This window comes from Hippocampus guttulatus, chromosome 20, assembly GCF_054856545.1.
Source record: "Hippocampus guttulatus isolate MCC_2025c chromosome 20, RoL_Hgut_1.0, whole genome shotgun sequence".
Lineage (NCBI taxonomy): Eukaryota > Metazoa > Chordata > Actinopteri > Syngnathiformes > Syngnathidae > Hippocampus > Hippocampus guttulatus.
This window is the reverse complement of record NC_141280.1, coordinates 1,696,351-1,720,839: the sequence shown is the minus strand read 5'-3', so window position 1 is coordinate 1,720,839 and position 24,489 is coordinate 1,696,351. Positions and strand designations below refer to the sequence as shown.

At 47.4% G+C, this 24,489-nt stretch overlaps 1 protein-coding gene across 1 annotated transcript; it reads right to left on the bottom strand.

Annotated features, from left to right (window-relative positions):
- Nucleotides 1-20: 20 nt before the first annotated feature.
- On the bottom strand, nucleotides 21-18,598 carry snap25a (synaptosome associated protein 25a). Its single transcript, XM_086100003.1, has 8 exons — nucleotides 18,426-18,598; nucleotides 10,492-10,644; nucleotides 8,985-9,026; nucleotides 8,054-8,102; nucleotides 5,723-5,840; nucleotides 2,754-2,873; nucleotides 2,261-2,405; nucleotides 21-1,617 (listed from the first exon to the last, which is right to left on the bottom strand). The coding sequence occupies exons 2-8, from the start codon at nucleotides 10,561-10,563 to the stop codon at nucleotides 1,549-1,551; spliced, it is 615 nt and encodes a 204-aa protein (XP_085956129.1). The 5' UTR covers nucleotides 10,564-10,644; nucleotides 18,426-18,598; the 3' UTR covers nucleotides 21-1,548.
- Between the last annotated feature and the right edge of the window lie 5,891 nt (nucleotides 18,599-24,489).

Below are 24,489 nucleotides of genomic sequence, written 5' to 3'. Positions count from 1 at the left end.
AAGACAAAGGCAGGCGCAACCAGGGTTGATTACTTTTAATCAACTCAGCTAGCTACAAAATGTCCACCACTTTTACACACTGACAAGATACAGAGAGAGAGTCTTTGAATAGAACATGCGTTGAGGACATCAATCTCACAGTTGACTCTATTGTGTCATTCAGGTTGGGGTAGTTCATCACCTTACTCTAACGAAGGGACTTTTCGGAGATTTGGTATGCATAGCTCTAAAGTACAGAAGCAACAAAAACCCTCAATGTTTTTTTTTTGTTTGTTTGTTTCAGTGTATAATCGTCAACAAAGTGTTTAGTTATTCTTTTTTTTTGGTACCAATAACAAACCACACGGGGAGAATAAACTTACAGATGCAGTCTTCTTATAAAAGTAAGGTCTCTCAGAAATATGCGCCTTTGCTTTACATTGCAAACGTTTATTTATTTGCTCAGAGCATCCAAAACCTATGTTACAGTACACAACCAGTCCTCCTCGTTCAGCACTTGAATCAACATCCTCATCACGGAACTGCATAATCGTTTAGAAAACAGGTCTTTTTTTTTCCCACCTTTTTTTGTTTTTGTTTTTTGCAATACGACCACAGATCTTTGTTTCATCATCTCACTTTTTTTTTTGTAATTCCTTTTGCATTATTTTACAACAAGATGGTCACAGTCAGGAAATATATCAAGACAGAAAGAGTGTCACTATTGCAAACTCGCAGGGAAGAATGGAACGATCAACTGTGTCCTAATACTGAGCATGCGTTTTGTCAAGTCGCTACTGCTGTTTTTTTTTTATTTTATTTTTTTTTATACATACTTTTTCAGACAGGTTTTATTTCGAAGTCTAAACCCTAACATTGGTCATGCAGAGAACGCACAATTCACATCACTTGGAATGCAAATGCCGAATACAGCGACAGAGAATCGAGTTGCACATTGTCGAAACAGCAAAACTCAGTATGATTGCAACGGTGGAAAACGGGACCGCCGACTCGCTTTTCGGATTGGAAGTGCTTGTTTGCGATCTTCTTCAACTCGGCGGATCATGACTTGCTATCCGTCCGTCTTCCCCCCCCTTTTTTTTTTTTTTTGCTGTGGCAAAACACTAAAACGAGGAGCGTGACGGGAGCCTACACCAAACCGTTTTACGGAGCCAATGCCGAGATACTGAAAAAGAAGGAAGAATCAAAACAAACGGCTCGTATCGCATTCCGGGTATATGCTTTCCGTCCATTGCCGTCTACTTATATCCGCGTGGGTGTGTGTGCGTCTTGAACAAGAGAATAAAAACAGCGCGCCATGAACTCAGCAATTTATAGAACCTTTGGAGAGAAAGATGCACGGCGTATCAGAAATCATCATTTTTTATGAGGACCTTCATCTTGAAAAAGCTCGACAGACGACACGCGGAACGACATATACAATGGGGAGGGGAGGTGATATGTGCATGTGTGCAAACCTAAGAAGGTCAAGATCATGATGAAAGCACGTCGGCGTCTGACGACGTGCGGCGCCGCGCACCGCCAACGGCTGGCGCTTGCCGGTGGGGTTTAGCCACTGCCCAGCATCTTTGTGGCCCTCTGGTTGGCCTCATCGATCCTGGTCTTGTTGGAATCGGCCTGCAAATAACAAAACCATGGTCAAATTCAGTATCGGTATCTTTTGAAGATGATCCTGTTGAAGGAGGAGAATGATTCATCCGCGTGTGGTCAGAGGCAAGCGGTTGTTCCAATTGTTTGCCGAGCATATCTTGACAAGAATTTGCAGCCACAATCAAGCTAGCGGATCAGCTAACGGCGTAGCTTCTGCTCTCTTTTTTCCTCAAGGTGAGATGTTCCAGGTGGGGATGCGTCTGCCCCCCGCTGCCTCCTGACCTCCAGTCTTCACCTTCCAAGGTATTTTGAAGCATTTGATGATTGCAAGTCTTTGTTGTAAGGTGTTCTTTTCCAACGTGACCGTAGCCCGGTGCACAAATCCAAATCCATAAAGGCTTTGGGTCAAACTAAACCCATCGCCTTCAGGTAAGACACGTTCACTTCATCTCAGTGTACTTTTGTCCGTGTAAGGGAATTCTTAGTATTCATTGATTCTAAGGTAGCATTAAAAAAACCCCAGCTTGTTTGTTTATGTCCATATAGTCTGATAGTGTTTTGAAATGAATCTTTCCAGGCAAAGCGTGGCCCCCTTTTCATTTGCCAAGATTATTCTGGCTAACCCCGATGACGTACTCAAACGTGTTTCCCTCCGGTGCGTTTTCTTTACCTTGTCCATGATCCTGTCGATCTGGCGATTCTGAGTGTCGATCTCGTTGCCCATGTCCACGGCCATGTGGCGCAGGTTTCCGATAATACCTCCCACCTGCTCCAGGTTCTCGTCCATCTCGTTTTCCCGGGCATCGTCTGTTACCCTGAGCACAAAAAAGGGCAGGTCCGAATCGCACACGCGCGTGAATATCGTTTGCGTTCCTTATGCTGCGACGAGCTTCGTCGGCCAGTCCCCTTGTGATCAGTTCCTCTGATTGCGATGCGGAGCGTAACTCAACAACAAGATTATCTAACCAATCCTGACCTCGAGATCAGTTCCTCTGATTGCGATGCGGAGCGTAACTCAACAACAAGATTATCTAACCAATCCTGACCTCGCTGTCGTACGACAACCTCCTCTTTGGCTCCCAAAAAAAAAAAAAACCCACACACTAGAACAGTGTTTAACGTAACGGAAAAGTCTGCATCCCCTTTGGACGAATTGCCCTCACCTGCGAATGAAGCCTCCACTGATGGCCATCTGTTCACGCTCATCCACGACACGGGCCGGCTGACTGGCGACCACCCCGTCCTGGTTGTTCCCCCAGGCCTTGCTGGCCCCGCTCTTCATCCTGGTCGGCGAAGGCGACGGAGAAGAACACTTACGCCACGTTCGAAGGGAGCAAGCGTCATCATTTTCCCTCAGCCAGGCCGGCTCGCGGGTCAAATGGATCAACGCGTGGATGTAAATCACTGTCAGGCGACTTTGTTTCATGCATGGAGCGCATTACACGGAGGAGTCGTAGTGGAGGACTAGACTAAGTCAAGCAAAGCATAGCAGACGTGGACCAGGAAGGTGAAAGTTTTCCGCTTGCAGCGACGGCAATGTGAGTGCCTGCGGCGTTGTGCTACGTGGCGTGCATTTTAACAGCAATATAACCCGTCGCGACTTCCCCGCTGGCATCCGCCATGTTCGTGCAAATAAAAACAATCACTCCCCAAGTCCCACAGTTGATTGTCCAAATGTGACAGTTAACAGAGAGAAGACGAGCTCCTGGGAGACAAACGACAGAGAGCGTACAGGACTGTCACATCATTAGAGGGGGTGGGAGCCGGGGGGGGGGGGGGGGAGGGGGGTATACGACAGCAATGTGGAGAACAAGCTTGGAAAAACGAAAAAATGAAAAAAAAATAAACGAAGGAGGTTGACAGAGTAACACACGACGTTCCTCGTCCTATTCCTGGAGCTCACATCCCAATCCCCCCCCCCCCCCCCCCCCCCCGTATCAGTCACCTTTGGAAAAGCTCCATCCCGAATGACCAGCGAGGCGTGATAACGATATCAATGCTCACCCAGCGTCGGTCTGAACAGGAAGGGCGGACTGACAAATAGAGCTGTGCTAACAAGATGTGCCACCGGAGTGTTTTTGCCGCACCGCATTTCGAAAATCGCACTCACGATTTGGACGCCTCTGCATAGCGTATCACTTCTGCATATTCATTTGTTTTGGCCTCAGCGCCCGGTTCGTTAGCGGATGCAAAAAGTCTCGTTTCAGTACGCGCGATGGCAAACGCTCGGCCTCCTACTTGCGTTTTATTAATAGAACTGGACCGAGGAAAGGCTTTCACTTGGCGGCCCGTCCCGGCAGCTCTTTCTTTTTCTACATGTTGTTTCCCCATATGTCCGCTTTGCTTCTTCTCATTTTATTCCAGGATGCGCAGGCCTCTTGCCGTAGAGACGGCCGGCGCTTAATCAGCTTGCCGGCAATTGGGGCCGAGGTGATTGGATTTGCACCGCGACAAAATAAAAGTCCATCCGTGAAAACGAGCCGGCCACCGATCAGCGTCGATCACCGATGGCATTGTCAAAACGCAGCGGCAGAATGCCGTGCTCCGGCAGACAAACGCAAATGGACAGACGTCAGCGCCGCTTTTGGTGTCTGGCATCGATCTGCTATTACTTTGTGCTCTTCCCTCTCATCCGCCTTTCTACAGATTGTCCCCCCCCTACCCCCCCCCCACGTTGTAAGACGACTGACCATGATAAGCAGTTGTCCATTTTGTGAACTCAAGCACTGTGACCTGCCTCTCAATGGAATTCATCAACCATCGGAGCCATCGGTTCTTTTCAGAACTCAATTATTCAATCATTAGCTTACTTGAACAGTTTGGGCAATTCTGGGAACAGGTTTACCAACAGCCCCCCCCCCCCCCCCCCCCCCTTCCAGCATGAGTGTGCCTCAGTGCACAAAGCAAGCACCATCAAGACACGGTTGGATGAATTTGGCATGAATGAACTTTTGAACCTCCACTCCAACCGCAGCAAACACCTTTGGGGGCCAACAGAAAAAGGAGCTCGGCCCTTTTGACCAGCATCTCGAATCTCTCAAATGTTATTGTGGTTGAATGAACAATCGTTTCCCACAGACAATCTCCAAAATCCTGGAAACTCTTTCTAAATATAGCTGCCAAGTTTGTGTCAAGCCGGCCTCACAGTGGCGGAGGTCCAGGATTCAATTCCGTTTCCGGCCTTCCCGTGTGGAGTTTTCATGTTCTCCCTGTGCCTGTGCGGGTTTTCTCCAGGTACTCCGGTTTTCTCCCGCATTGCAAAAACATGCGTGGCAGGTTCATGGCTCACTCTAAATTGTCCCTAGGTGCGATCGTGAGCACTGATGGTCGTCCGTCTACGTGTGCCCCGCAATTGGCCGGCGACCAGTCCAGGGTGTACCCCGCTTACTGCCCGGAGACGGCTGGGATAGGCTCCGACATGCCTGTGACCCTTGTGAGGATGTTTCGGTAAGTGTAATAATCAGGTATGACGATCTTTTTTTTTTTTTGTACATGAATGTCATGATGGGCATCATAACCTTCGCATCGTCACGTGCGGCAATGCTAGTATGAGTTGCATTGCCATGCATGCATGAGCATTCCAAGGATCGTGCTCGCAAGTCATTCCATGTTGTTGCAGTCGTGGCGGGTGAGGAGGGGGCGGGGGCGGGTGTCGCCTGCAAAAAGGTGATCAGCTAGTGAATGCTGGAGTGCTGTGGCAGTGGTCAATAATCATGCAGATGAGGAGAAGCTTCACACAGTCAAACGCTGTCCTGGGCATTTTGGTCTCAATACTTTGAAATGATCCGAGTAGCACAATTCTTTCGTCCTGCTCTTACGGTTCGACCGGTGTTGTCTCCCGATTTTCTCACTCTCATCATCATCTACAACCCCCCGATGATGACGGCGCTTTTGATAAGATTGCACTCGGTGGTGCTTCAGGTGTCCAAAATGTATTGGCCGATACGAATGCGTTCATACGAGCGTGTCGGGGACGGTTTTTGAAAGCGCGTCACGGCCTCCCCGCGTGTACGGACGTGGAAGGCACGGATGGCGTTTTGCAGCCGACTGAAACGAGTGTTTCTACTGGAGCAATTCAAATTTTGGTGCAGGCAGGCAGGCGGTCGGGCAGGCAGGCAAAAGCAGCACCTACTTGTTACATGGACAGGAGCAAAGACCACAGAATTTCCCTAGATCGTTCAAATTCTTTTCTGCATCCTTCATGTCCTTATTGATTTGGTCCATTCCCTCCTCGATGCGCTCCAGTTGTTCTGATTAAACGCAAGTCATTTATCCCCCACAGAACGAAGCACGAGAGAAAGAGAGAGAGAGAGAGAGAGAGAGGACAAAGGAGAGAAGACAATCACTTCAGACACTCACTGTGACGAAAGAAAGTAGGAACGAAATAAATTAAGAAACCAATAAAAAAAAAAGGAAAAACTGGACGCCACCACATATGTGACAACCTTTGAGGCACGTTGTCAGTACCTACTTGTTACATGGACATTTGAAAAGCCCACAGCATTTCCCTAAATCTTTTAAATTTTTCTCGGCTTCCTTCATGTCTTGGTTGATATGGTTCATGCCATCTTCGACACGATCGAGTTGCTCTGGTCAGGACAAAAGGGATGACAGTTGGTGGAATGAACGTCATTGGCTGATTGACACAAATAGGATTTATGATGAGCAGCAACCGAGTCAGCTGAGTCCATGTGTGCGGAGGCTGTGAGCGACTTTCAAAAAAAGTGGACGAATTTTAAAGTGGCCCTTTCGCCCTCACGTTTTTTTTTTGTTTTTTTTTTGGCTGCGGAACCTCCAACGAAAAAGTTTGGACACCCCTGGTCGAGAGAGAGGTTTTGTCGGAGTAGCGCCTAAGCTAACCATCAAGGCAAATTAATCGAAAGGAATACCCGAGGATAAAAATACTCTGTGCCGACGTGCGCGCTGGCAGGATTAACTAACCCATCTTGAGCAAAATCCTGGCGTGGACGGGACCGTGCAGAGAAAGAAAAACATTTCATCGAGCAATCGATCCAGCGGAATGCGCAGATCCACAACCAAATAACCTCATCCTTATGGTGAGTCCACGTCGCTAGTTTGTAACGCGTTTCACTTCAATGTTGCCGTTAGCTCGCGGTCACGGAAGGGAGAACCTTCACGAAAAATGTCCCTGTTGTCAATGGCGACTTTGGTCACGCGTATGCAGAGAGCTTTTATGGATTTCAAGGCCTCGCCCACGCTGATGCGGATGACGCTTTGGCGACTGTGTCATAGCAAAGACCTTTCGGCCCGGACTCGCGTTTCGAGAGAGCACGTGAATTATGGAGCACGCTCGTCAATTAACTGTCTTGAGATTTGTAAAATCCCCGGTTGGCACGCAGACGTGCAGCATGCGGTGCAATCGTTTTCTTTCCTGCTTGTCCTCGATCGGGTCACGGGTGTGCCGGAGCCTCTCCTCCGTTGACGTTGTTCAATGATTCGGCGTTTTGATGCGCTCGTCAAGGAGCGTTAACGGCCGGCGTCAATGAAAGCTGTCCAATTCGGTAAAAGCTTTTGGAGTCCCGTGGGTGCATGCTGACGCTAACGGAAGGGTCACAGGACCAATCGGAGCATTCGCGCCCCTGTCCGTGCAATTAACGCTCCGTCGCGGGACGCATAAAATGTTTAATGAGCCTTTCAGGGAAGCGCCGGAGCTCCTTCGACTTGCTTCCAAAGGGAATCGGCAGAGGTTGCTTTCTAAAATGATGCTCCATGCCCTGAAGCAAGCGGCATATATTGTGACCGGGGATTTTACCAATCTGTGAATGGATTGACAGAAAAGTGGCGGAACATTTTGTCATTACCAGCTAAATCGATCGTTTCGCTTCGACTGGCCCTTCTTTCAATTTTGGAATGTCAATTGATCCAAAACCACACAAGGTGTTAGATTGGAAAGCAAATTTATCGGCGATCCTGTTTAAAGTCATCCTTCTACCAAATCATTTCATTTTAGCCAAGAAAGGGGTCATATCGGATATATATATATTTTTGGTTGTTTTTTTTTTTTGTCACTGTGGTGGTTGGCTCAAATGAACGTGTTTAAGTGTTTTGGCACTTTCAAGATGTCCAGCTGCTGTCAACGTTGGCTAATGGAAAGAAATAAAAAGCTCCCGGCAAATAGCCAAAAAAAAAAAAAAAAAAAAAACCAAAAGAAAATTGCTCAAAAGAAAAGAAGCCGGTTATTACAATTCCCTCCTGCAAACAAAGGTCAAAGAAACTTATCAAAAACAAACAAGCCCTTGCAAAAAATAACAAAGAGAAATTGGATAAGTTTCAATCTACATTTCAAGACATCAGGCAAGTATATATGAAACAATGAAACAATAGTTTACTGCCGAGGAATAACAATTTCACTTGTATGTGACGATGGTGACAGAATTTGGCCATTTTTATTCTAACATTGTGTTCCAACGCTTCATCGCCATCAGCCCGAGTGCACACTTACCTCCTTGTTCATCCAACATGACCAAAGTCCTAATGCCGGCATCTTTGCTCTACTCCCCAAGGGCAAGCAGGTAACAAGGTAGTGTAAGAAAAAAAAAAAAAAAGAAGTCAGTAATGAGGCGATATCGCCCCCCTCCGGAGAGTGAGTAGCACCTGAAAGATATTTGCTGCCATAAGCTCTTCCCACATTCCATTTTCACCTCGCTGCTTCTCGCCATTTTTCTTTGCTACCTTTTCGTGCGCGCGAAACACAGCTGTCCATTTTTGTCATTATTTGGAATTTTTAACGTTGCGGGGTGTACACCTTTCAGACATCCCGTGAACGTAGAAATCTAAAAAGCGCCTCACAGTTCAGAGATTGTGAGTTCAAATCCGAGTCTCGCTCATTTGAAGATCTGGCGCAGAAATCACTGCATGTTGATATTGCGTTCGACTAAGTTCGAATGGTGTTGCGCTGCAACATAATGACCCCGAATGCGACTAATTGTAATAATCGTGCGAACGACAAACGATGGTTCCGAAATTATTTTCAGGGTTCATATGTCAGAGGCCGGGAAGAAATAGACGGACGATCGATAGGACCTTGAGCTCTGCATCGGCAGCTTCTTTCCTTCCCAAATGCTCTTGATGCCTCCCGTTTAATCCTTCACTTGATTCATCCTCCTCTGCCTGAGGTGTAACTCGTTGTCCTTTCCCCCTCATTTGTCACAGTGTCACTGACTGGCCATGAATGCTGCATGAGCAAATAAATGTATGCGCATCTGCTTATTTTTCATAATGAGCAAACAATTAAAAGACAATTTGAGGATTTGCCGCCCCGAGCTGCGGGATGATCGCTCAAGCATAGACACTTTGCTGTGGGGAAAATAATCAACCTGCTGCGTACGACTGTCGAATCCAAACAAAACAAAATTCAATGAAGCGAGTTTTACCTCTTCCACCAGCTGCAGCATGCGACGGGTGCTCTCCAGCGACTGCGGGAGGGGAAAATCACATGACGGTTAGTGTCAAATGCGAGAATGCGGGACACGTGACGCGTCGTAGACGCCACTTGCGGAAATGCCGGCGTATCCTGATTTTTGTGCCGCCGCAAGGCCCGCCTTGCGACTGTTTGGGAATATTTAATGAGGGTGCAGCTTCCGTTATCGGTTGCTATACCGGCAAAGAGCAACGACAATCCTCTGGTCACGCACGAATCACTTCTAGCGCGACCTCACAGAGATGTCTCCATGCCGGATGGAGGTGCCCCACAACGGCGCAAACCTCCCTTCTTTAAATACACTGGCTTGTGTGTCTGCGAAATTCCCAGCCAGCACCTGGTCTAGCAAACCTCCGCGCGGATTTAAAAGTGCCAGTCATGCTGGACTCGCGCCGGTCGTGAGAATAGAGCCTGCAATGTTATCCACAAACAGAAAAGTTCTGAAATGAAATCGGATGGACATACTGAGATGTACACTAATTAAAATTTTGGTTACCTCTTCATCTCTGGAAGCGAGGCAAAATATGAATTCATCTTTCGGTATGATGACAATACAGTCCAGCAAGTACAAACGCGACAATAACCCGATTGCTGTTTTTGATCTTATTCGAAGTGCAGCTAATCTACGACACCACTTGCTCGAGTTCCCAAGACGTGTGAAGCAGCGCGGCCTCTCAGCGGGGAGGCTCGGTGACATCTCCGCTGTCTTACAAAGACACAGCGTCACCCCGCCGTGCTCACAGTTCATCCTGTTGATCTTTGCAGTGGCAACATCAAGAAATAAGGGGAATGACAAAGTAAGTTATTATTATTTTTTTTTTTTCCTTCCCGAAATGTGAACTTGCCGTTTCCTCTGTGTGTGCGAAAGCAACTCAAGCTGAAAGTGGTCATGGTAACGATCCCACCATTTTGCGCGCGCAATGTTCTTGAGAATGTTCGGCGTTCTGCCCGTGTTTGTCAGCGTGCGTCATATGTGAAAGTGGGGGAGTGCTGACCTGCTCCGGGCCTTCACTGAGGCTTTTCTTGCTGTGGTGAAACAAACACCCACATTTAGACACTCACAAGGTCAAGCGCATATGGGGAAGATCTGATTCATGGACAGGAAAACGATCCCTCATCTCAGTCTTACATGGCAAAAAGAAACGATACGTCCAGGCAAGGCAGGAGGAACATGATGTGACCGTTTTGTGTTCCATTTTGACGCTACGGTGAGGAAGATATGATATGGCATCGCCATGGCAATTCTGGATGACCTACTTTCGGGGTTAGTGACTTTGGAGGACCCTTGCTTGTGTTTTGATCTTTATTACGGCGACCAGACGTCCCGGTTTAACCGGGACAGTCCTGGTTTTGAGCCTTGTGATCTGAGTCCCAGTGGATTTTGCCAGCCCCGTTATTTTGGGTCCCGTCCCAACGTCCCGTTTTGTTTTGAACAGTTAAATGCCAGCGCTCGGTCTCACCTCATCGGCGAGTTGGTCGGCACGTTGCTGCATGTCCGACAGCTCGTTGCGCATGTCCGCATCATCTGCCATGGCTGTTGGGTGTAGGGGTGGGGGGGGGTGGAGAGCCTCTCCAACGGGGAAGAAAAGATCCTAAAGGGAATCCGAGAAGAGCTGAAAGACAGACAAAATTACATGGTGAGCAAGTGACAGTTTACGCCTTTTCCCAAAATGTACGACTTTGCCCAGATCTGTCCAATCGTGCATTTTGATGGCACCGAGCCCAGCTCACTGGGTGAAAAGCGGACGACAGCCGAGACTAGTTGCCTCGACACGCAGAGGCCGACTATCATTCACACTCGCATTTCACTGTCACTGAGTGAGAACCGAACCCCAGCGTGGAATAAAACTTCAATTTGGATCAACACTTGGTCCTACTACGTCAGTTTTCTTTTTTTTTTTTTTTTTTTTTTTTTAAATCTTGGTAGCTACGCCGATACAGACCAGGCGTCCAAACGAGGCAATTAAAGCGCCTTATCGTTGCAATTAAGTAGGCTAAGCTCTCTGCACTTCTCCAGAATCATGAAATGGGTTGATCATCATCAAGAGGATGCGGTCTGTGTATGCTTGGTTATGACAGCATCTTATTTGGAAACCTTTCTATGCTACAGTGGAACTGAAGAAGCGTGGCAGAATACGAACAAGAACATTTTCTGCGCTCAGTTACCACTGCACTTAGCGTCTTTAATTCGTTTGTATTTATAGCCGTACAAGTGTTTTTCGGCCACATTGATTTCGGTTGATGACGGACTACAACTTCTGCACAAAAAGGCCCCACTCTTTCCATTCCACTGTCAGGGATGTTCACGTCTTATGAGCGCTTCTACATCCATGTGTACAAACGCGTTGATGTCGCAACATAGCGGGGCGTGACTCATTGAAGCCCCCACAGCGCAGAATCCATCCATCGGTTTTGCATTTCAGTCACATTTCAATGGCGAGACAGACATCCAACCTTCCTTTACAGCACAGACCCATTCCGAAACCCGGCGGATGGCTTGTACGTTGGAGGTAAAACAATTGAAAATGTAATTTCAGCTCCCCCCCCCGTGCCCTAATTTCCTTGCCTCCCTCCCGCCTTTCCTCTCGCACTGCTGCATCGCTCGCCAACAGCAGCCATGTTGGCTTACATAAACCTCCAAAGTGGACGGCGCACCGCAGCGCTTGGTATCGAAATCAAGGACGATTTACAGCAGACTTTGCAGCCACTTGCCGAGGGGAGACGGATTATCGCCTCCCTCCTGCTTTATGTAACCAAATTCGAGCAATTAATTTTGAACAGGCCACATTGACCTTTTTACTTTATGGCTCAACTAATAGCGTCGCGTTTTGCACCCTCGACTTCCTCAGCGTTCCTTTCCTGGCACTGGAACTTCTCTGCGGCGGATGTTCACGTATTTATTGGCGTTATTTGTACCTTTTGAATTTTAAAAATGATAATAATACTCTCCATTTGTTGCAGCAGCGCCACACTTTTTAAAAAAATTTTTTTATGAGGCTCGTTTGTTCATCGTTCACAGACGTGATGGGACAAGAGGAGGGAGACATCTAAAAAAGGCTGGTCAGGGGTGTGCGCGGTGTGCTCAAACAAAAGGTGACGCACAGTTCTTCTGTTTGAGTCATCGCCCTCCTTCACGCGGTACAAATTACGCAAATCCATGGCAGTGAATGGTAACCAAGGTGACTCCCAATCAACAGCGAGGCAATAAAGTGCGAGACACTTAAAAGGAAAGAACCATGCTCATTTTTATTAAAATACATAACCGAGCTGTAAACACACGTATCTGTTGAAGCATCTTTGTGCGCGTGCGTGTGTACACACACGCACATCACTGTCGCCTCAAAGAGGATGTCAGGGTGTGGTTTGCAAATTAGCGACGGGATTGAATCTGAATCTATGGCACCGAAGAAGGGCCAATAAAAGTGATTTATGGCATGTGCGGTGGAGACCTCTCGCTTTAAAGCAATTATTGGATTAAGGCTGAACACTCCGCCTGTCCTTACGTAGAGTTTGAAATAATGATTTAAGCAACACAGGAATCCCTCGCTATAACATGGTTCATCTTTCGCGGTTTCTCTGTGACTGATTTTTTTTTTTTTTCGTGCTCAGCCTCATCTTTTGCAGGTTGACGCATTTTTCAATATCAAAATCCACAATGTTGACGAAATGTTCTCGGCAGTCACTTGTTTGAAAATTGTCATCTTTGGTTTCTTTCAATACAATATTGTCAGAAAACCCACATTGTTTTACTTCTAGGAGTTGTTGGTGTTGTGACATTGATGGAGGGTTTTTTTTTCCGAATATTTTTGAGCGGGCCTTGAATGCACCTCGAGTCTGCAGAGTGCAGTTTGGTTGGCGTGGCGAGTCTGCAGATTGACAGATTGCCTGCATTCCCCACACGTTTGTTGTCGTGCGCAAAGGCCAAAGGGCAGGGGCGGTTCTGGATCAATTTCACTGAGGGGGCCGGGCTGGGGCCAGGGGTTTTGATGGGGGGGGGGGGCACATTCAACCCAGGGCTAAAAAGACAGATTCGAAATCTTATTTGACTTTTTATTTCTTCAGACTTTGAAATTGTAGTCATAACATTACAGTGATGAGAAAAAAACAGTATTAGGAGGGCTAAAATGTCTGCAAGCGTAACAATACGTCTGTTGAGAATATGGGGATGATATGGTACCAGCCTGCCGGGGAGAAAAATTGCAAATACACTGAAGCTAGATGTTTTACATGCATATAATTATCCAAATTTTAAAAGGCAATGTCTTATATATTGATCCTATTAAAAAAAAAAGGGAGACTAAAAAAGTTACACGCACACACACATACACGCGCACACACACACGCAAATAGCACTCGTGTCGTGGTAATTTCCTTCTCTGCGGACTGCTTCTCATTTTCCCGCTCATTTTTAAATGGCGCAGCGCACTAAAGGGTCCGACTAGAATGTTAAATCACGCACTTTGGTTCCACCTTTCGCGTCGGCGACTCGGCACGACTGCGTAATCTGCGCTCGGAGGGGGGGCCACAGGGGGGGCCAGAATCGGTGCTACGGGGCACTGGCCTCCTTTGCCCCCCCCCCCCCCCCCCCAGAACCGCCACTGCCAAAGGGTGAGTTGAATCATTTCTAATGTTCGTGTCAAGTGATTACCGTGCACGTGAACGTATGCTCGTGTAGAATGTCGCGTCTATCAACGCTAGTTAGCACATTCGGGTAGTATGCCAACGAACGCGATGAAACGTGCGAATGTAAATTGTTTGTATTGTGCAATTGTTTGATTACTTCATGTAGTGGAATGCAAGGTCTACACTGTCAACTAATGCATGTATACTAGATGCTGTTTGCGATATTATTCTTTATCTGTGTTGATCACAATAAATCAACCTGTCAAATGAAATAATAGCCTGTGTTCTCTAACCGGAACGCCCACATCCGTACCTTGCCACTCTAAAATAGAATCAGCTGGAGACCTCGTACTCCCTGTACAACCCTCTCCGTTGTAAGTATTGTATACGTAATAATTGTAAAAAAATAAAATAAAGATGACTACTTCACGGATTTCACTTAACACAGGTTCTTTTTGGAGCGTAACCCCCACGATTAACGAGGGGTTACTTCTACTACCTACAACCATCAAAAAGGGGGTTGGGGGAGAGTAGGACAAAATAATATCTATCAGGATTATAAAAACATTTATTTTTCTAATCCAGTGTTGCAAGTATCATCAGAATCAGAATCATCTTTATTGGCCAAGTATGTAGAACACACAAGGAATTTGTCTCCGGTATAACACGCTGCATTAGTATCATCGTAAACAACAAATCATTGAACCATTTTAGAGTAACCAGTAGCAGTATTTGTAGTACAAGAAGAGTGACTACGTCAGTGACTGTTTAAGGAGTTAATGGCTAGAGGGAAGAAGCTGTTTAAGTGTCTACTGGATTTGGTGCGCATGGATCTGTAGCGTCTGCCTGAGGGGAGTAGCTGGAAAAGGTGGTGGGCAGGGTGCGGGGGATCCAGGAGGATTTTCCGTGCCCTCGTCTTGATTCTTGCAGCGTGCAAGTCCTCAAGAGTGGGTGGGGCGGTGCCACCGATTTTTTCCGCCGTCCTAACTGTCCGTTGAAGTCGGATTTTGTCCTTTTTTGTGGCGGCCCCAAACCAAACCGTGATGGAAGAACACAGGATTGATTCGATGACTGCCGTGTAGAACTGTCGTAGCACCGTCATTTCCCTGCAAGCGTAATTGATAGCCCTTTTTCCCCCAGTTTGATTCAGTTTTGCATCAAGATTAAATTATATACTTGATATATTCATATCTAAAGGGGGTTGAGATCATCCGTAACATCCTTCGCATAAGTGCTTTGTGTTGAAAGCATTTGTTACTGCAAATTATGTCAACTGTTAATATTAAGCCAATGCTATATTTACAAGTCAGACTCATAACAGCACCGTAACATGACACGATATACCTCACTGTCACTTCAGGTAGCGCTCTCTCTCCAGAGACATGACATTAAGTGCTGCAGCGGCATCCCAGCGGGCCGCTCGACAGACACTGCCATGCATAATTGACCCGGGAACCCCTGAACCCCATCCCTTAGTCATCTCTCTGTCTCTCTCTCACACACACACGCTAACATGCACAGTTTACGACTGCGACATGAAGGCTGAGAATTGAGTGATAAAAATGTAAGGTAAGGTGATGTATTTTGCAAAAACGTTAAATGACAACTCGACTGCCTTTTTTAGTGCCTCCGTGCAAGTGAATACTGTAAATTCGATCAAGCAAATCGAATATTACCTTTCCTCTACAAAGGTAAGTGATTTTTTTGGGGGGGATGGTTGGAAGATGCTATGCGCCCGAGTATGCCATGCTTGACAATAGACTCGCTGAGGTCAGTGCTTGACATTGGCAGGTAAACTGCACGATCTACCCTCGCCAGCTTCTTTCTAAGAATCCGAGACAAGTAGAATGTTGTCTGCTGAGTGTTTCCTTTCTTCACACGACTGCAACTCCAGCGCCTCGGGAGCAGCCATTTTGTTTCTCTGTTTTTTGTTTACATGCTGAGCGTGTCTGCAAGAGAGCGAGAGGCTGTCCTCGGAGGGCTGACTGGACATGGGGAAAAATAGCTCAAACTGACTTTCATCCTGACAACATTTTTGCAGCACCTCAGCGTTTCGGCTCACAGAAACTTTACGGAGAAACAGAAAAGATTGTCTCAAAAGTAAGAAAACGGATTGATGCCACGTTACCGTATACTGTACAGTACCACTGATAAAGGAAAAAAAAAATACAAGTTCCCAATATATTATTATTGCCGGTTGCTCGACTTATTTTCTTTTGATAGCTGACACTGCGGAAACAGAATTAGACTGGCTGGGGTCCGTGCTTGACATTGGCAGGTAAACTGCAAGATCTACCCTTGCGGATGATAGTAGTTAGTAGGCGTGCAGAATTCATTAGCTTGATCATGTTTGCCATGCATCCAAAAATGGAACTGCTGCAGTTAGTAGCTGCCAAGCTCAACTGCAGCACTTTAAAAAAGTGGCCAGTGGTCAAGTTCTTTGCACAAGGGCACTTAAAACGCCCTTGTTTGCTCTTCACCTCAAGCATCAATAATGCCAGACACCCAAATGCTGCTCTCCATGCGGCAAGAGTTACAAAAAAAAAAGACGCTCATTCCTGAATAGTGTATCCATTATGTAAAAAGAAAAACACAAACTCTCTTGGTGCTGCCTGTGGGATGCAACAAAAGAATCAATGACAAGTCACATTTATTATTAATAATTTACTTACATTGCATCTAAAGCAATATAATAGCAGAATCAAAACTGCGTTTACAGCAATAAATTGAAATGCAGACCTCTGCTAAGATATGAAAGCAGTGAAATTGGAGAATATCATTTCCTGCACATTCATTCGGACTGTCATAAAAACTTTATGGGTTCTTTCTTACACCAGCCAACCAACTTTTATAAAAAGACGCAGAATAGTTTGAAGTAAATCAGCTAACACCCAAACCAGCGATCGAAAAACAACTGACCTGGGAGGAGGTAGCAGTAAACATCCATCAGAAGTCTTTGTATTGGATTTCGTTCTTTTGTACCTAATGTTGGGGCTTTTTTTAATGGTACAATAAACATTCTCGCATCGGCACTAACTGTTAGCATTTTTAAGGGTAATATCTTGTTTTTACGATATTCTTTTTTAAAATTTTGATTATTCATTTTTTAAGGCATATAATTCTCGCAAAGATACATTTTTTTTTGGGGGGGGGGGCAATCCATCCACCCATCCATCCACCCACAACAGGAAACAATATTGTATTGCATGTCATAAAATATTCACCAGCCTGCACCAAAAAGGCAATGCAGCTACACAGTCGGCTCCTATTGACCAGCATCCATCAAACCGCTGATACAGGCTGCATTTCAGCGGCAGTACAGTAAAGCGTGTAACAGTCGCAGGGTGTTTCGGAGACGTGAACCTGCGATGATCATATCAGTGAGTCACCATTCATCAGGCGAGCAGCCCCTTTTTATTTTTCAATGTGCTCAATAGGCCCACACTCGTCCCATCATCCCTCCCACCGTCCTCTCTCTCTTGCTCTCCCTGCAGTTCAAACTGTGCAAGCTGCATATAGCGGTCATGACAACCACAGCGTCCTACGCCCTAAACCCCTCCTGGGGTTAGGGCGTCCTCTCCGCAGCTTTAATCTGTATTTGGCGTGAATATGGAGCCACGCGAACACGTTTCATGCTCTGCAAAAGGCGATAGGCTGCTTTGCAAGTGCGACATAAACGTGCCGCTTTTACACTAGAGCCCCAGACCACATGAACCACTACAGTGTCAAACACTCAATTAGCCAGTGACGACGTCTGCACGCGCTCAGTGGACAACACAACCTTTCAGTTACAATCAATACAGTACAGGAGCTGGACTGAAAACGCTCTCGCTACAAAGGTAATATAATGAACTTTTATAAATGACCCAACCAATTTCTATTTATTTTTATGTCAAATGTATCTATCTTTATCTATCTATCCATCCATCCTGCAGGGGCGCACCCCGATCACCACCTACTGTGCAACAGTGGCCCACCGGTGACCCATAACTTATAGATGTGACGCACATGCAGCTGTTCTTTTTCTTCGTGCCGGACGCACCCCAACCGCGGAGCGTTAATTGGCCCAACGTGGTGATTGACTGAAGACGCGCGTGGCGGTCTCACCGAAGCGTCGAGGGTGTCACGGCGCACACGCAGTCGGAGCTCGTCCACCCACCCTTGCCCCTCCTTTCTGTTTATACGGGCTACCCCCCCCCCCCCGCCCCCGCCCCCCATCAACTTCACCATGGCGCACTTAGCTATTGCACATCCGCCGCCAATCACCTTGTCGGCACTCCGTTCTTCGTTTAAAGAACAAAAACCCTAAAGGTTTAAATGATTGCGACGGATAGCTCGCAATTCACCATTTTGATGCGGCGTCAGTCTACCTGCTGCGGGTACCCGTGTCGGCAACCGGCGGAATGATGCGTAGCCCACTAACAACATATGCACTCCTGAAATCATTTTTCGCATGTTTGACAACCTTGCGGCGTGTCCCCTCCTCGCGTTTCAACGTTGCGTCGCTATCCGAGGTGCTGAAAGAGCGAAAACGCCCACATCGCATCGACGCATTATTGCGCACCGCATCCATCCAACTCCCTGCGCGTTGGCGCTCGGGAAGTCACGCACTGTTCCTTCCTCACATGCTAAAATAAGACGAATTAGCCATAAATTGGTCTGAGAACCGCCGTCAATCGCTGCCGTTCATTCACGAGCGGATAACAACCAACCGCTGTTCAATGCGCAAATTGTGGTGAGAAGGCGAGAGGAAAAGGGGGAGCAGACTTACCCGAGCTTGTCGTCGGCCCGCAGTCAGCGCAGGAGGAAACGCGTCCGCTTTTTTGGACCAGCAGCCTCCCTCCGTGCGTGTGCGTGTGCGTGTGTGTGTGCTCACGCTGTGACGGCGATGCTGCAAAGGCACTGCGCCGAGTCTTCCTCACTTCTTCAATGAGAGGAAGCAGTGCAGTTCGCGTCAAAGATGGCGGAGCCTCTGACGTCAGTAGAAGCAGCGTTTAATAGGAAAAAAAAAGAGAAGAGGCGTTTTTTGTTGTTGTTGTTTTTTAAAATATACTTTTAGGGAATAATGATGCAGTGGTAAGAAGGGAATGAAAATATTTGGTTGATGTTCAGCTTTCCCAATCAAGTTTCACATCCAATACCAAAGGTATAGAGCGCACGGACAGCAATTGATTCATTCATTGTAAAAGTTCACTGAAATAAAACTATATCTTCAGTCCATATTGGGTAGAGATGTTTTGGTACAATATTCCTGCTAGCTGTATGCCTTCCTTGCCTGCCAGCAATTTAGACTCTTCTGTGTATCATTTCCGGGGCTTCTTTTCACAGCCTGCACCTTGGGGTCTTGTTTGATGATCTTGTGTTTAGGGTCTCTTGTTGTCTTAGCGTGAAACCGAATCCATGCTGTCTTCCAGTCCAGCTTTCAATCCACCGGTGTGTTTTCTCAATGCTAACCACTTCAATTTGTTGCTGGTAGATGCCATGCAGGGTCTTGACTTTCCATGACGGTCCATCTGGCTCCTTCTCCTAACTGGCCTTCACTTACCTGAGGCATTACCAAAGCAAATCAAATCTTCATGATACATTCTTGGCGGCCTGTCATTTCCTCCTGGATAGTGCCCATGATGCTCGGTGATCCACGGCCCCCCGTCTTTCAGCTTTGTGTACAGACTCAGGACGCTTGTCTTGGGGTGGAACCCTCCATGCATTATAAGGAGCCTTCTTGTCTGAATATCAGTGCCTTACATAGCTTTGCGCCGGCTAGTTAAGAAAAACAATGTCCAAGAATGAATAATAAAAGCGCGCCGAACTGCACTGGCGGATTTTTGCTCAGTTCATCAGCATGATATTGATCTTTAAATGTGGACTCGGCAGCGAGACGGTGGCCCGCTCTCCTCTTCTTTTCTCCGGTGGCTGTCGCTGCTTGGCACCATAACAAATGTGTCTTCAATTGCGCTGAGGTGAGGCCGTCTTCTAAATTAATGCTTATGATAACACGGCATGTAAAATCAATTGGAACTGGGGAGCCAGGAGAGAAGGGAAGAGAGGAGAACGGGTTGGGCTCAGTGTGAGCAGCATGTCAGAGTGTATATGTGCACCGAGGTGTGCGCGTGCGTGAGAGAGAGAGAGAGTGAGAGAGAGGTGTCAGTGGGAAGTGTGAGGATGGGCCTGAGCGGTGCCTTGGCTCGTGCTCAAAGAGCCAAACGCGAGCAAGCGGCGGAGAAGCTTAGCGGCGGCATTATCAAGCCTGCAGCAAATGCGGTTCTCTCTCTCTCTCTCTCTCTCTCTCTCGTTTCTTGCTGACTTACTGTATTTCACTCTTAATTAGACTTCACGGGGAAGGTGGGATGCCGCAGGAGAACAGAATAGGGCTGCGCTGTGAAAGAGTGACTGAGCAAAAATAAAGAGCTGTCACAATAAGTATGGCCTCACTGCAATTTTTGTTATTGTCTGATAAGGTCGTACTCAATACTGTTAAACTCCAAGCCGCTAAACTCCACTAATAATGATTAAGTGGAGTTTAGTTGGGGATCTTTTCTGCCTCTTCTTCTTAAACTTAATTGTATTGCATTTGCTTCTAACGGAGCTTGGTGCTGGCCCACATGTTGCTGCACAACGTGCTACCGCACTCACGCCGTGCACCTCTAAATTTGGACTTGCTTGCATGCTGTTAAAATCCCATTAAAAAAAAAAAAAGTCGCTTCCAAATCTGAGCTACGCGCAGGGGCCTGAACAATGAACCGCAATGCACTTTACATGTCGTTATTTAAGAGTAATGACCACTTAGAACTAACAAAGCGGTTAAGTCGCAGAGATAAATCCACGCTCGTTATTCACCAAAGAGTCGGACACTCTCGAAAAATGTGGAGCGGGATTTACGATATAAGGTGTGTACAATACCATTCAAAATTCATTCTTAAACCGACCATCCATCCATCCAAGGTTAGTCAAGCCAAAGTGTGGCCACAAAGGACACCAAAAAAAGCACGCGTCGAGGCTTAAGAATGAGCACATGGATGTAAAAAGAGAAAAGAAAGGAGAGATGGAGCCAAGCTGCATGAGTTCATGTGGGGGAGCGTGCTGCAGAAGTAACAGCCTTGCTGTGACTCAGCACTAAAATCTGCCCCTCTCTCTCCTTCTCTCTCGAAACAGTAATTTTTTGAATGTCATTAATTGTTGTGCTTTGTAGATGCTTGCAGGTGTTGTTTCTCCGCACGTTGAGTTGCCCCGTGTGTGAAACGTGCTATATAAAAAAGCTGCTTTGCCTTAGCAGTGCGTTTTGAGGTCTCCATTTCTGCGGACAATGCGCGGTATGTTCTTTGCGTAATTTTAGTAGACTACTTATTTCTCTACTTGGCTTTAAATGTCTTAAATTCTGATGCCTTTAAATGTTGCGTTGTAACTCTGTGAAGTACGTCGAGTTACCTTGTGTAGCTTCCCTAGCCAAAAATGAGAATGGATCGAGATGCCTATTCATCTTTGTCATTGCACAAAATGAGTTTGAGCAATAAAATATTGAAAAATCCCCGCGCTTGAATTGTGTACGTCGCCGCCCGTCCATTCGCCAATTGCGTTGTTTATTCTTCTCAGGCTGAAGTGGATGCCAATGAACCTGAGCAAAGATATTAACGAAGAAGAGCTTTGAGGAGGGCAAGGCCCACTGAGAATCTTCGAGCCGATAGTTGCGGCGTTAACGGCTCGAGATTGATAAGTGTGCGAACGACTGCAGTGGCGCGCGAAGGCCGCTTATTCCAGGCAGGAACACTGATCCGCATCGACCCGCGGGCGCTCCACCTCAAATTCCTCCTTTTGTCTCTCCTTCCCTTTCCTTGTCTTTACCAATTTCGCTCTCTTTGCTCACCTGGGCCGCATTCTTTATAAATAGGACAGAAAGGCCAGAGCGACTGCGGATTCAACATCTGAGCCCGGCGGAGTAGCGAAGAGCGGAGCAGGCGCGATGGTCGGTTCTTGGCCGGTGACCAGCCGCGAGCGACGTAACTCCGGTAACGCGCAGGTAACGCCGAATGTAGTTCCACATGTGACGGCGAGGGGGGCGGCACGGGGCAAACTGACGAGAAGTTGCGGCGGCGGCGGTGCACTGGCCCGGAATCTAACATCCCTCCTGGCCGACGCGCATTACTGCTGACTGAACTCCAAATGTGCATACTCTCCAGCTCCCACAAGTGCACGCACGCGTGGATAAAATTGTCTATAAACATGTGTCCGTTTGAATGTTTGAGCAGCTGAGAGTCGCCTCCCGCATGACTGGGATAAAAGCGTCCTCCCAATTTGTAAGCATGAAGAAATTGAGTGGAGGTTATTTTCATGCCAGGAGCAAGGCAGTAGAAGTTCCCATGCAATCTGTTCCAGGTTACTGGTTGTTGACCAGTTCGATTCTTAATCGTCGTCTAAATGTAAGAGCAGCCTTCGTCGGAGCTGTCAATACTCGGTATACTCGGTACCCTAAAAAAAACAGCTCCGGTGAAGGTTGAAGCGACTGCCATAACTGTCGGCTCGTTTTTATCTTCACCCCCCCAAAAAAAGAGCGTTGTCTGGGGGGGAAAAAAGAAACCTTCAACCGAATGTAGACAAGAAGAACGTCGTCGTGCAAAGAAACATTTAGTTTCCATTTTTTCTTGTCCCCCCCCCCCCCTCCCCCCCACCCTCTCCTCCTCTCTGACCCTTTCATCTCCTCCACTATGGATCACGCCCCAGGTTATGGATCGACGCTCCTGTCCTCCAACTCCCCTTCCCCACTGCTGCTCCCATTTTCATGTCTCCTGCCCCCCCCCCCTTTTTTTGATATCATCCTAATCTTCCCCCTTTTGCCCACTCCCTTGAATCAGCAGCCCTTTTTCTCTTTCCACGATCCCTTGGTTTCATCAGCTTGTTACTTCCTCTTACGTATCGCATCGGCCTTCCCGCCTTTGCGTATGCGAGCGCCGCTGCGCGACGTGCATGTCAATGTTTCACCTCCGCAGATCGAAAGCTTCGAGCGGGCTCCCGATGCATTACACCTGCCTGTTGCTATGGAAACTGGGGATCCTCCGTGCGTCACCTGTGCCCATGTTTGGTCTGGTTTCCGTCCGTCCGCCTCACGCCCACGCGTGCTCCCCCCCGCTCGCCGCGCACGCAGCCACTTCGTCTCATCCCCCGGCGACGAATGGTGAGTTAATGAGCGTTTCCATACAGTATGTGAACAGTCAAACAGCATCATTTGCGTTGCGCACACGCACGCACGCATTTTCAGGAACATGAATAATCAGACCGACCTCATTCTGAACAAACCCGATTTGTAATGACGGCGTTTTACATGAGCTCACGTAAAACACAAATCACGAGACTGCTTGAATCAAACCCCCCCATTCCCCGTTTTGCTCGTTCAGTGTCACGTGATAGAACCCCTGTCGAGATTCTGATTCGGGGTTTCTGCGAGACAACTTTCAAGGTTGCCGGGATCGCTTTGGGGGCCAAGCAGCCGGACCGCCCGTTCCTGAAGGTAAATATGAATAAAGGGGGGGAGGGGGGGGGTGGTGCCGGAAGGACAGCTATCGGTTTCAGATTGTGAAAATCTACTGCAGTGCAACAACTGGCTGATCCTCAGCCTCACACATCAATCCGGCGGTGTAGCAGCATAACGACGACGCCGCGGGCGATGCAGCAGCTTCCCCAGTTTGGAATAATACACCAAGCGCTCGCCCATGACCTCCTGTGACTCCCGCATCGTCCCTCATAGGCAGGGAATAAAACCTCGGCCGCCGTGGCTCTCCATTAGCCCGCAGCTGATCTACGATCATATCAAAGCGCTCGCTCCAAAGACACCTCGTATATTAAAAACGAGGAAGCGACGCATTCTTAATTGCGTTTGCAACGATGATTTGTCAAACGTTACCGACGTAAATATCGGAGGTGAATGCACGCAGACGAAATGTATTCAAGCCAAAATGTCTTAAATCCAGTATTTACGAAGCGAGCGCGGCTGGCAGCTGTAATGTATCCCGTGAAATATTTATTGCATCCGTTTTCGGACGCAGGAATCGGTCTGCTCATCTGAGCCAAGAGCCGGCCCGGCCGTGTTTACCACCCGGTGCTATTGGTCTCGCTGTGAAATTCAAATCGATATCCTCATAATAAAAGTCTCGAACCTGCAGCAAATTGCAATCTCTGGCATGGAAAGCTAAAGAAATCTATGGAGGTGCCAAGGCCGCTCCAATAAATGATGAATCACTGCGAAAAACAAACACACACATACACACACACACATGCACACACTCCCGCGTCACATTCAGTCAGTCAGGCCGCTGTGAAACACGACTCCCTCACGGATGGATGGCAAAGCGGGATCTATACAAGCCCGCCATTGTCACGCCAGACGGAGCGTTCCCGCACCTGACGCAACTGTTTTGAATGTAAGACACGATGACCACTTGGACAAACCAACGAGAAAAGGCCATGTGGATGTTTTGAAAGTCCTTTCAACACCCCGTTAAGATTGTCATGGCTTTGTTTATCTTTTTTTTTTTCGTGCTGAAGATCCACAGGCAGCCGATCATCTGCCTATCCTCACGAGCGTCGCGGCTGACTTTGGATGTTGGGCTTTGTTGATTTTGCCTTTTTGAAAATAGAGATTTGACTGCCGCTCGCCTGCCTGCCTCGCCGATCCTGCTTCCGCACCACCGCCTCGAAAACCCCCCAAACCCTGACGCCGAATGTCAGAATGCGAGACATGCTCACCTCTCTTATGGCGTACTAAAGGTGAGCGTGTCGCCACCTCGTTCAAGCGCAGTGTTCTGGATGTCTTGGAAGTTGGACATTGGAAAATTATATATGGCACA